Here is a 13,992-nt window from a genome sequence, read left to right on the forward strand (position 1 = left end):
TAATAGCCTCTAGTCTACAAGCCAAGTTTTGTAGCTCCCCTTTCTCCTTTAGGGGCTCTTGTGAAAAAACTTTAAAGTTCTTAAATGACCTTTGGGAGGTCTGGACCCTGAGAGGGACTAGGTCCAGAAATGGAAGAAACACTGAAAAATGGAAAACAATTTAAATCAAAAGTTGATCATCCCAAGAACTCTGGTGCTCATCCCTAGAACTCTGCCTTACTACATTGAATCACAGTCACTAAAGTGTCATCAAGTAAAGATTTATGGGGATTAATGCGTAATTTTAAAGTTGAAATAAATTCTAGCATGGTTTCTTTAGCCAAAAGAATCCTTATGTTACCTAAGTCATTAGTCAAAGGCCCCAGCTCTGGTTGTTCCAACAGACCAGGCTCTATCACTGTTCCAAGATGCCAATCAAAGACACCAGCAATGGTAAAGGGCAAGAAAGGAGCTTTTAATCAAAGTGGCCACACAGGGAACAACACATGTAGGCGAACAGTGACCAGAGATCTGCCTTCAAAGGAATGAAAGCAACTGAGATTTTATAGAAAAAGGGAACAAAGGCAAGGATTGGGTGTTTGCATAGCTGGGAGATTTACATAGCTAGCAGAATAAATTATCCTGGTCAGGTAGTCTGATTGATAACATTATCTCAGGACTGGTTTTTGTGAAGCTCTGGGACACTCATCGTCACTTGAGGGGGCAATTTGGTTCCCAACATGAGAAGATCGTGTAGGGAGATGCTTTGGTTTCATCATGGGGTAAATAATCCCACTTAGTAGGGGCAATCTCATTATGAGGTTTGGAAGTTGCTTGGAGGTAGTGTCAGTCCTTTGTCATAAAGATGATTGTCCTGGGATCCAAGAAAACTGCAGAAGAAAATGACTCCGAGGGAAAAAAGTTAAAAAGACAGAGTCAAAAAGGGACAAAATGGAGTTCGTTAAGAAGGTGACTGAGCACTCCTTCACTTAGAAATGATCTAGCTGTTCCTCGTTTTGCAGCTGAGGAAACCACAGCCTAGGGAAGTTCCTTACAAGGGATGGTTAACATTGGGGCCATGACTGTCCTGGTATTTGACTAGTATTCTCAACCTGTTCCCATTCCTTCTAACGTGTTGGGAAAGAGGTAGGCGAGCAAGGCCAGGCGTTTGAAGCTCTCAGAAGCCAGGGAGGGGAGGGACTAGAGAGAGAAGTAATCTGTTTACAACTTCGCCTAAAGCCAGCCTAAAAAATGGAAAAAAAGAAACCTATGTCATTATAGCACGGAACCAAGGTTGGGTTCTTGTCTCATAAATTTGAAGAATAAAATCCATGGCACAAGGGTGAGAGCAAAGTAACAGGATTATTAGAGTAATAGAAATCAGAGTTCCTGAAGGAGGAGGAGTCCCAAGAGATACTGAAGAGTGACTATTGTCTGGGGCTTTATATAGATCTATAGGTTTAAAGAAGTCACCTTCTGCTCAATCCTGAGTAAGACACTCAATGTCCACAAGATATCCATGCACCCTTTATTCCAATCAAAATATCTATTAGGTGTTTCCTTTTTTGGAAAGGCATAAACCCCAGTGACACAGGTCCTGATTTAAAAATAGCCTTTTTATAAATTTCTTAGCAAATACCTATAGGTGCTGTTTGTGCTCTACTGCTCAGAAAGTTACTCATGGGCCCATCTCCCTATCTGCCCAGCCTTATCTCTTCCTAGTGACTTAACTATAAGAGGGTGAGGTAGGGCAGAGGCATCTCAATTCAGTCATCTGTCTCCCCTGATTCCAACCCCAAATACATAGATACCGGTACACGTGTTCAGTCATGAGTATTAAGTTGAACTTCCATATCCCTATTGTAGTGCTCCCAGACATATACCTATGTCTATACTGATGGTGTTTAGTTCATCAAATGATGGGTTTGACTAGACTGGAAACAGTCATGGATAGACTAACTTCTATGGGCAAACAAATTCCAATTTTTGATGAGATTTCTGAAGAAAGCATTCTGAAAAACAGCCCCTGGGTTTGAGATTGCTTAAAGCCCAAAGGAGGTCTTTCTGCCTAATGGTTTATTGTGGAGTAATCCACAGAAGAGCCTTGTGGGTTTTTAGGGGTCCATCTGAAAACCAGAATGAAATAAATCATAGCAATGGATCAAATGTACTTTCAGGTATTGCAGTGTTAACACTCTGCAACATATAAAAGGGGACCAAGAAGATTTTCCTTCAGTAGGTATTTCTTGAATATCCACTATGGGCCAGATCTTCTGCACTGGGGCTAAAACTTGAAGCAACTCAGTCTGGGAGTAGAGACAGAGAGAACATCAATCAATCAACCATGTGGGAAGCTTCTAAGTTGAAGCTGAGTTTTAAGAGACGAATGGTAGGAGTTGAGGGATTAAAGGAAAGAGATTCTAGGGAAAGGGGACGTATGTGCAAAGGCACAGAAGCACAGGATAGCTTAATGCTTTAAGGGCACTACCAAAAGTAACTGGTGATTAGAGCTGAGCCTCCATGGGGAAGGGTCAGGATAAGAGATGCTAGACCTTGTATGCTGAACCAGGGAGTGTGAACGTGATCCTGAAAACTATGGAAGGTCATCAAAGGAGCATTAGGCAGGAAAGTGGCATGACCAGATGGCCATGGCTGAAATGTGGATGGTAAAATTTGAGGAAGCAGAGCTGGGAATATGAGGACTACTTAAGGAAACAACTGTACCATCCAGATGAGAGATGAGGGTGACCCAAACTTCACAAATAATTGTGAGAATAGAGAGAAGTGGTTGATATCATATAGATGGAGAAGACATCTGCATAATTTAGATATGACAGAATGTGCCATCTTAAGAACTTATGATTAAAGGGCATTATGGAAATATTGTTTGGAAAAACAGTATTTTTGAAAATTTCAATGTTTTTTTTTTTTGTTCTTTTAGTATAAAAATGATTTAAATCCAGGTGGTGTAGTGGCACATGCCTGTAATCTCAGCATGTACCCAAAGGCTGATGCAAGAGGATTGCAAGTTTGAGGCTAGCCTCAGCAACTTAATGAGGCCCTAAACAACTTGGCAAGACTCTGTCTCTAAGTTTGGGGATGTGGGTCAATGGTTAAAGCACCTCTGGGTTCAATCCCTGGTACAAAAAAAAAAAAAAAACACTTAAAACCAGGACACAATCGATGATAGTAGGAGTTCCAGCAAAGGCAAAAGAGAGTGTCCCTGGGTGCACCATAAGATTCTGGAGTTTGGGGAACCTTATAGAGGATGCAGATGTAGAATATTCTGGTTGGCAATGGAGCTTGATCCTCTGATGCCATAAGCACCATGATTGAAGATTACCAAATACATTTTCATCACGGAATCTGTTATATAAATATATAAAATAGTAATTGTAAGCAACTTTGAGAAATGAAGTCTTTATTTTTTTACAAAAGTTTTCATAAATGGATTTTATAGTTGGTATGCATGCTATAACAAAGCAAATGAAAATATAATTGGTTAAGATACTTTTATGCATATTTAAAAAGTAATTTTAATCCCCTCAGTTTTCAAAAATTGAAAGTAGAATAAGCAAGTCTTCAAAAAATATCCATTTCCACCCCCCATGCAGTTACTGCAATGATTTAACAAGGAAAATTAAAATAATCAGTTCAATGAATGTTTAAAAGCCATTGTCTCTTTGTGAAAACACTTTCTTGGGACCAAGTTTAGAAGTGCTTGTATTTCAAGTATTTACCTATTGCCTCTGTGTTACAACCATTAAAGTGATCTCACTGAAGAGTTTCCCATTTGGAGTTTGGTCCTCATCCTCATTTGGATGCTAATCCCATCCTGATTGTAGTTAATTATAGATTCACAGGATTATATAACATATTTGAGAGCAAATTTAGGTTACTAGGATCCTTTTTTCTTTTCATTTAAATGTCCTTAAAATAAAAAACTGGCAAGAAAACACAGCCAACTTATAGTTCACCAATTTCATACATGATTAGTCATTCTTTTTTTTCCTGAGATATTAAACAAGTTTCTAAGTAGTTGGTTTTCATGCAAAAATACATTTTCCCATTCTTCACACTCATTTTTATAGTATCTTGTATTTTAAACTACATAACATTTGTGCTTTGTACATTTGGAGCAGAAAAGATAATTCACATTTTTTTAGAGCAGAAAAATAAAAGATAATCAATTTTTTGACGGGTGACATAATCAAATTAAGTGCTAACTTCAGGTTGCTAAAACATTACCTGATTACAAAAATTCCAATGGAAATTGTTTTTCTCATGCTGCTAATTTTACCTAAATTTAGAATGTAAGAGAGACTTGTGTAATCCTTGAACTTCTGAGTTACTAATACATGGAGCTAGGCCTAGGTACTATACCTGGCCAGAGCCTCCTCTCCCACCTGGAGGGGAAGCCTCAATACTATATAAGGACATTTTTATGGCAACAGGAAAAAAATGGTGCATATTTCATGTTATAATATATACAACAGGATTGGTTTGTAAAATGAGAAACAGGTCCAAAAGGCCAAACATTTAGGAACATATTTATGCTTAAGCAACTGATTCTCTGTTACACCTCTAGTCTTAAACAGGATCCAATGGCCAAAGTGAGCATGACTCTTAAGTACATAGTTTTGGTTTTTTTTCTATATTGGTTAAAGAAAAACACAAACTTTTTCTCTACAAAATAAGGTTGAAAAATCTGAAGCAAGAAATATTTTTTTCATTAGTACATATTGTTTCATTTGTCATTTATTACAAACTTAAGTGGAATTATAAGAATAGATGAGTACATGCAATGTATTTAAGGCCCAGTGTTTACTTTTCTCAGTACATCTGCACTAACCCTAACCAATGGGCCCAACTATGATAATTAACTAGAGATCAGGAAGTCTTTTAGAATACAGGATCTTTTGAGTAACCAAAAAAAAAAAAAAAAAAAAGAAAAAAGAAATCTTAAGCTGTCCATATCAACTGCTTTAAGGTGTAAATAGAATCAAAATAAGTTTCAAATGCTTAAATTACATTACTTGCCCTTAAAATAGTATGAATTTCCAATTTAGGTAATGATTTTCACCTTTAATTGGTAAGATATATATTAAATATTTTTAAAAGCCAGTGCTGTACAGATATGGTTTTGGACATCTTAAGTATTTGTTCAGTTAGAAATGCCTTTGAAAATTAATATTAATTATGAAGACTAGGCATGGTGGCACACACCTGTATTCCCAGTGACTCAGTAGGCTGAGGCAGGAGAACTGCAAGTTTGAAGCCAGCCCCAGCAACTTAGCAAGACTGGGTACAGTGGTGCATGCCTGCAATCCCAATCACTTGGGAGGCTGAGGCAGGAGGATCACAAGTTTGAGGCCAGTTTAGCAAGTGAGCAAGGCCTAAGCATCTTAGTGAGACCCTGTTTCAAAAATAAAAAATAAAGAGGTAAAGGGCCCCTGGGTTCAATCCCCAGTAACAAGAAAAGAAAAAAAAAAACAATAACAATGTGCACAGAACTAACTCATTTATTAAATGCCAAATTTGCATGTCTTCAGAGAGACTATGCCCAAGGAATATGTAAAAAAACTGAATAAATACATCAAATGATGCTGTTGTCTACTTTTGACAAGACTTAAATGTAAGTGTACAAGCACTGATGTGGATTCATCCAGTAGACCCATGTGATTATGCAGTTTTTAACTGACAGCATTCATTCAGAGTTTGGACTTCCTCCAGGGGAAGGAGTTTCTGCCCTGAAACACTGAGCACATATTTTGAATTAACACACAAAAATTGCATATGAATTGTTTGTACATTTTTCAGAGTACTATCCCTACTGAAGAAAAACACTTTCCTAGGAACAGTGCCTTTTTTCAGATGCACACTCCATAGTTTGGAACTGATGTGCTACCCAGGAAATCAGGGTTTTTGTCATATGGATTCTTGGCACCTAGGTACAGGGTGTATCCAAATACATAATTCAAGAAAACAAGTTTTATGGTTAAACTAAGGAGCATTCAAAGATTCGGGGAATGGAATCGTGCCACTAGCAGTGGCAATTATGATGGACCTAAGGTATTCTAAGGGCATTTTTAAAGAGGTTCTTCAAAATTGTTATTAAGAAATTATTTTCTTTGGAAATAATATCCACTTCTCCCCATATCATACCTTGATAGTCTTATTGAAAGAAAGTGAAACTGTTCAGAATTGCAGCCATAGTTTGGTTTCCCAGGCCTGGTAAATGGAAGAGGGAAAGGCCCCAGTATTAGGTATATTACTGCTCCTCATTCTGAAGAAGAAACTCCATGTTTCTTTTTAAGTCTTCCCCAAGGGTCTGTTCATCATAGAGTCAACAGATTTTAGAATTCATTAGAGTAAGAAATCCACAAATATGTGCAAACTATATTTGATTAGTTTTACATTACATTTTTTATAGGTAGTTCTTAAATATCTTAATGACACTAATAAATTAGAAAACATTGAAAGATCTTTGTAAGTTGTTCTATGATTATCATATTCTAGAATATCTGAATTTGAATTTTTCATGAATAAAAGTAAAAATCAGAGATAAAACTTCCACCTCAATAAGGATTGTCATGTTTAACAAATCTGAAATCATGAATAATGAGTTATCATGTTTTAGTGTGATTCTATACACGTCATTTTAATTTTTTAAGTCTGACTTGATTGTAGTTTTGATAATCAGTTGTTGAATGAGGTAGACATTGCCTAGATATTTGCTGTATCTGGTTATTATTCCACAAATAATTAAGTACAATATCAGTTATGCTTTTCCTTTATGTTTAATAGTTCTGTGAACATTGAGAATATATTACTTTTAGTGGTACACAGTTCTTGAGAAAATGTCAATTTTTACATTGCCATTTGCAATATTTTTAGCAGCTTGCTACAATATAATTTTAATAAAAATAAAGTGTACTCAGTGATGATAGAGAAAATATTGTTAAAGACCTCTTGGGACAGGAAAAGGCTCAGTCATAAAATCAGGTGCTTATTCTTTCCCAGCTGTGTCATTTCCCAGCTGTGTCATTTTTACTTGTTAACTTTCAAGAATTACTATAATATTGCTGCACAGTCCATTATACTGAGAAGAACTTTCCTTGAACTTCACATGGAGGTTGAGTAAAGCTCTTCTATTTGTTTTTTGAAGTACTCTCTCAGCTCGGGTCTCTTAGCCTTTAGTGTTGGTGTCAGCAAGCCATTTTGAACTGAGAACATGTCAGAATGGATGTAAATTGCTTTAACCTAAAAATCAAATGCAGAATACATCTTTAACAGGAACAAAACACAGCATTAAGAGCATACATGGTGAAAGTAAACAGGTATATAGGAACAGACAGATGTGTTGATAAACACTATGCTCAGTCAAAAAATTTCAGCCCATTTGATGTATCTGAAAGCCATTTCCCCCCTTCCTTCTTATTTTGCCAGTCAACAGAAGTGAATGGGTTGCTTACTCTGTGCCAGGTACTGAGGATACAAAGAGGTATTATGAACATACCCACCCACAGGGAGCACACATTAGCGTACAGCAGAGCAGACAGAGATATGCTGGGCAATTATTAGCATGGTATGCATGGGATGAAGGACCTTCAGAGTTCAGTAAGTGGTAGGGGAGAGGGAGGAGCATCAGGGAAGACTTCCCATTTCAGTGAGGATTAGAAAAATGAGTAATAGTCAACCAGCAAAGGGGAAGAGGTGGGTAGAGAAGGGCATAATAGGTAGAGGCAGGCTCAAGAAAAAAGGGGGGGTGGGGGTTGCGGGACGATTAGAAATGGTAGAGCATAAGAAGGGAAATCCAAGGGGGTTCTTGTATAAAATAGGTAAAGTGAGGGATGAAGCTGAAGTGGTAGATGGGCCACTTTATGCAGGAGCCCAACCTTACTCTATAGAGTGGTACTGAAGTGGTACATGGAGGTTGAGTAAAGCTCTTCTATTTGTTTTTTGAAGTACTCTCTCAGGTTGGGTCTTTCACAAAGAGCAATGGCAGGGCTGAACACACACCTTAGAACCATCTCTCCAAGAGAAATGGGAAGGTGGTTTGTGAGAAAGTGCAGACTGGAAGCAGGGCAACTCTTCAGAAGGACTAGGCAATTCATGGGAGAGGAGTGAAAGGCCTACAGAGATGAGTAAGCAATTCTAACCACTCAGAGATGAACTGGCAAGAAGAGTAGAGAGGAAGGCAACCTCTGGGATTTCCAGGTTTCTGTTTTCGATGGCTGCCTAAAGACAGAGATGTTATTCACAGGAGGAATATAAAGTCTGGGGGGATATGATAAGGTCAAGTGAAAAACAAGTTTCACCATGGAATTTTATTTCACCAGAGGGGAGGCACGGAGAGATCACAGTGTCCACATTACCTACTCTGATGGGGCAGAACCCAAGCCTCCTCATTCAGTCTCCTTGTGAAGCAGAATGAGGACTGGACAGGATGGAAGGGACTGATCTAGGGGAGCATGGTTAGGCTCCTCTCATGTGCAGCTCCAGCAGGAAGGCTCATGGTGAGTTCTTTGAAAGTCTATGTTCTGGGCTTGGCTAGGCTGAACCCTGAAGTGACACCATCACTAAGTAGTTACCGTCCTGACAACTGGACCCAAATTCAGTAATTTTGTTGAGATGATACACTCATTTCATTAAATAGTGGTGATATTTAATCAAGGTTGCAAACTGCTGTACTGCAGACTTCAAAGAATTAAATAAAAATATATGTTCTAAATGCACACTTACATTCATTCGTCATTTTGTGTAGTTGATAATTATTGAGCAACTACTATGTGTCAGGTACCATGTTAGGCTTTGGGAATACAAAGACGACTAAGTAACAATCCCTGCCCACATGTAGTTTATAATCTAATGAGAGATACTGCAGTATGATACAACTATTATGGGCATAGCACAGAGAGGGATACTGATGGCAAGCAGATGGTTGCTTCCACGTACCCATTCCCCACTCCTTCCACAATAATAGAACCATGACTTGGTTTGGGACCAAAACAAGCTATGTCAATCATTACAGTCCTGTTCCCTGATTTCTTAGCTCCATTTTCATCTAAGGGAGAGCCATGAGATCTATTTTTGGCTATTGAAAAAGGAAAAATTTTGCTTTACTATTAAAGTGGCTATCTACACCAATTTTCCTTCTTTTCTTGAAGGTGGACAATGTCCAAACCTATAGCTTCCACTCTGTGACCATGAGGTAATAAACCAATGTGGAGATAAACCAGAATGGAGAGTGTGTTAGAGTTGATTGCATTTCTAATTTTTTTTTTTGTACTGGAGATGAATCCAGGGTTACTCTTATCACTGAGCTAAATCCCCAGCCCTTTTATTTTTTATTTTGAGACAAGGTCTCACCGGTTGCCCAGGTAGACCTTGAACTTGAAATCCTTCTGCTTCAGTATCCTGAGTTGCTGGGACCACAGGAGTCCACCATGCCTGAAGTGACTGCATTTCTGATATACCACCTAAGCCATGTATGGGTGGGATTCACTGAAAAGGGATGCCTGAGTTAAACTCTGAAGGATAAGTAGGCTTTAGACAGATGAAGATAGCAAGGGGAGAGGGTGCCTGCTATATGGTCCGTGGTTAGCAAGATACTCAGAGAGGCAATATGGGCCAACACATATCTGGAACACTCCCAGTGTAGGCTGAGGCATAGGAATAGGGTTTGTGAGGTTAACTGGTCAAATCATAAAGGAGCAATACAACTAGCTAGGGAGTTTGGACATGACTCTTTAAACAAGTATTAAGAAACAGGATCAGAAGGGCTCTTTGGAAAGATTACTCTGTTAAGAAAGAAGTAGGGTAAGAGTGGAAGACGGAAGACCAGCCAACAGGCAAGACAGATTGTGGTTTGGGCTGTGAAGTTGGTGGTGGGGGTAAAAGCTTTGGAGTAGAAAGGCAGCATTTGCAATTGGTCTATTGGTTTGGGTAAGTAGTAAAGAAAGAGAGGTCAGAATGACTCTAGATCTCTGCTTGAGAAAATACTACAATGTTAAAAACTGGAGGAGGAACAGAGAGAGGTGGGTAGATCAAGTGTTCATATTAAGATTTACATGCTTCTGAGATAAAATGGACTTTGAACATTTGAACATGTTTTAGAGATGCAGCCTTGGCTTGAGAGAGTGAAGGAGTAACTTACGGAGCAGAGAGGAATTAAAGTGTGTAGAAGCCATGGGAAGAAGAGTGAGAGGTCACTCTGTCCAAAGCCACTGTCCTATGAGAACAGTTCAAAAAGCCCAAAGACACAATTCAGAAAAGAGCTTATTTAAAAAAAAAATCAATGTATGCAAGGAATTTCAATAACTGTTTTCAAACTCTCTGATGCTAACCGTCTGCTACCCTGGCAGGTGGGTATTTAAAGATAACAAAACATTTTTTTGCTCAGAAAACTCTTCAATACATTCATCAATTTAATTTTAATTTTTGGTACTAGGGATTGAATCTTGGGTTGCTCGGCTTCGAAGCAACATTCCCAGCCCTTTTTTAATTGTTGCATCATAATTGTACATAGTAGTGGGATTCATTATGCCATAGTCATATGCACCTGACAAAATTTGATCAATCTCATTCCTAGTACCTTTCCTTTCCCTCCTCCCCTCCTCCTCCACCTGCTTGCTTTACTCTACTAATCTCCCATCTATTATTATTATTATAAATTATTATTATTTTTGAAGGGGTCTTGCTAAGTTGTCCAGGCTTGCCTTGCACTTATGATCCTCCATAAAAAATTCTAACAGATTCTGCCATTTTTACCCCTATTTGTACCTAAAGAATGTGAAATTTTTCAGATGAGTACAGCATTAATAGATCAGATTCATCTTTATCTCTTAAGATATTTGTTCAAACGAAGGATACATGTTTGTCTCAGAGTAGCATACTTCAGTAAAACAGCATTAGGAGCCTTTTAAGTCAGGGGTTGAACAAACATTATGCTAAAAATTCAGCTAGCATTACAGGCAGCCAATTAACTTCACCTCACTTGTGGAAAGGATTCCTGCTTGGATTTCCAACTTTAATAGCTGGAAATCTGAGGCTATTGGCTAAAGTTTGGTATTGTGAAGAATTTCGAAATTAATTAAAGTTCTTATAAAGAACATTTTGTTTGCAAACTCTCCCTGTACTTTTTACTCAAAGAAGCAAGCATTTGTTCAGGAATAGGGATGTTATTTTTTGGACCTTTGTTGCTATCAGGCATAAATCATCCTAGGACATGTGCAATTCTTTGAAAATAGGTCCCAAGAGAGAAGTTTGATATACTGAGAAGGATGGAGTCTACAGAGGTCATCCTGGGGGGATGTGATGTGGGTGTAGAGAGGTAGCAGGTATGGACATGGGGAAGGGTGGTGGGAGGAGGTGGGGCAGAGGCAGAGACAGTGGAGGTAGCATGAAGGAGGGAAGAGGCAAGGTAGTTAAGTGGTTAGGGAGAAGCAGGGTGTGGAGCGCCAAACCGACAATGGCAGTACTGCTCAACTTCTGTACAAGATGTCATTTAACTTCTACTTTGAAAAGTCTGGAAATCACCATTTGGTGACAAAATTAATTAGCTTGCAGAAAACATTAACATAATCTAAAGTAATTTAGAAGCTTTCAAGTAACTTTTAATTCTATATAAATTGATGTGATGTAGTATAATAGCTCATATTTACTGTCAATAAGAACAACGAACAGTCCAAAAGTTCTCTTTTGATAGAAACAATATCACATAAAGACCTTAGTAGATGTAAAGCATCTCCCCTCCTTCTTTTGCTCATCAATTAATAACATAATTTTTAAAAGGAGACACACAAGTCAATATATAATTTCTACAGTGTCCACGCAGCCTGGATTTTAGCTCATCTGCATTCCCAATAGCATGTGAAAAGCACTGTGTCATTGGGACAAGGATCTATGCTCATTACTGGGATTTAGGGTAAACACCTCTGAAAATATGGCAGTGACAATCTATAAAATATACAGTACAGGGAAGGTGAATTTTGTAGGGAGAGCTACATAATGCTATTTAGATCTTAGGACTTTTTCTTACTTAAGCAGATTTTATAGGTATTTTTATAGAAGAATGGAAACAGGTACATTTTGAAAATCTGCCAAACCAGCTCTCTGCAGCAAATCTTGGTACAGGGATTGAGTGGGATATCTGCAATTCAACCTGTCTGCCTGCAAAATAGCTCTGCCTGAGAACAGACTATATCATCAAATACAACCTTGCAAAGGCCAAGCAAACAAGCAGCCTAAACTCAGCTCCCATTTCAGTCCTTCAGTGAGTAGATTAGAACAACCCTGCTGCCAGGATGCCAGTCCTTGCTTGAGTCTGACCTACACTTGAGTCCATTTCAATTCTTCTATAAAAATACCTATAAAATCTGCTTAAGTAAGAAAAAGTCTGGTCAGTAAGTGGGGGAAAAATGAGTTGAACCAATCATTTGACTGACCTTAACTGTGAGCCTCAACAATAGTTTTTTTTTTCAGAAGTAAGTCAATTTTCTATAATAAGAACCAAACTGCCCAATTGTGAACCTGTAAAAAAAAGCATGAGAATCCTTCTTCTCCAGTAATGTTAAACATGCTAAGAAAGAGGCTTCCCAATTTTTATGTCAACTCATAAAAGCATGAGCTTTTCACAATTTTGAAGGAATATAATATTTTAATTTTTTCAAAGTTATCACTCAATGAAAACTTTAACGCAACATGGCTAGTAGATAATAAACAGAGTGAATAATTTAGGACAGAAGCAATAAAGAAAAAAGATAAAACATTTAAATGAATTAGGAAAATGATCATTTCTGAGTTAAAGGGAAATTGACTAGGTAAGTAATCAATTCAGTGGGAGGAAATATAGTAAAATATTCCCAGTGAGGGCTTCACTAATTAGAATTCGAGAAATCTATTACTCACCGATAGTTCATATTGCCTATGCAAATTCATAAGGCACATAAATATCAAGAAAATTATTAATCATGATGTTAAATATGCTCAAATATTTCCCAGTCACCTACATATTTTAATTATTGATACAATAATTTATTGATACAATTATCTACTCATTAAAATATATCTTCCAAAGCTCTCTATAAATTAATAATGATTGGCCTAATTTGAGGAATTGCATGGTTTTGGAAGTGATTCTTACAGTATATCAAAAAAAATTTTTTTTGGTAGTTTAAAGTTGAATGGAAATTAACCTCTCTCAGAAAATCTGAACTTTTAAAAGCTTTTAATAAATTATTTAAACTCTGGACTTGGCTGTTTGCATGTGTATGTTTAGAGTTAAGCCTTCACTGACCATTCATTTTTGAGAGGGAAAAGTCCTAGGACAAGCTGACAATGGATTATGGATTAACTGAAACAATTAGCTTTGGCTCTCCACCGGGAACATGCCCTCCTCAGGCCTGAGGCCTGGTGCTTGCTCTCCTACAGTCAGCTGAGAGTGCACACTGTGGTGGGAAGGAAGCCGAGGAACAAGGAGAAGGGGAACAGAGAAAACCTGGAGGTGACAACCTTGGCAATATAACTAAAGACCCTCAGGGATGCCACATGGCAGCTCTGTATTTGAGGTTACCATGGTGAAGACAGATGAAACTGTATAAGGCATGTGGAAAGCCAAGAACACGTCTCCTCTCAGTAAAGGATCTAACCAAGCAATAATTAACACTGGAAACTTAATCAAAGGTCCCTTTTAAGCACAATCTTAAGAGATTATTGATTGATTTTCTGTGAAAAGGAATCTGGATGGCCTGGGAGGGTTCTTATGTAGCGGGGAAGTCATGCATCTTAATGCCAGCAGAGGGCGTGCAGGCCTTATTAATGTGGAAGGATGCCTACAAGAGAGTTTCTAGAGGGCTTACAGCCTGCCCTTCAAATTATGACAGAGGCCCAGACCAACTGGGTCTGGGACCACTCACTCCTTTGTGGCCCATGGACTACATGGTCACATGTGATCCAGTAACACAACTCCCCATCAAGGTAGGGCAATGAAATTAGTTCTATAAAATTTGT

General features: G+C 38.1%; 1 protein-coding gene across 6 annotated transcripts in view; it reads right to left on the bottom strand.

Moving 5' to 3' along the window:
* Nucleotides 1-4,908: 4,908 nt before the first annotated feature.
* Acsl6 (acyl-CoA synthetase long chain family member 6) overlaps nucleotides 4,909-13,992 on the bottom strand; it is a 54,561-nt gene continuing 45,477 nt past the window's right edge. For 5 of the 6 annotated variants that reach the window (XM_058586504.1, XM_046467603.2, XM_058586505.1 and 2 more), the window contains one exon: nucleotides 4,909-7,242. In XM_058586504.1, coding sequence (XP_058442487.1) covers nucleotides 7,105-7,242 — 138 coding nt within the window. In that variant the 3' untranslated portion in view covers nucleotides 4,909-7,104. Of the gene's footprint in view, nucleotides 7,243-12,179; nucleotides 12,514-13,992 lie in introns of those variants that run through there. The other variant, XM_058586507.1, reaches the window with a different exon arrangement.

Source organism: Marmota monax, unplaced genomic scaffold (assembly GCF_021218885.2).
Source record: "Marmota monax isolate L192 unplaced genomic scaffold, Marmota_monax_Labrador192_F-V1.1 WCK01_AAM20220418_F8-fsc00199, whole genome shotgun sequence".
NCBI classification, from domain to species: Eukaryota; Metazoa; Chordata; class Mammalia; order Rodentia; family Sciuridae; genus Marmota; species Marmota monax.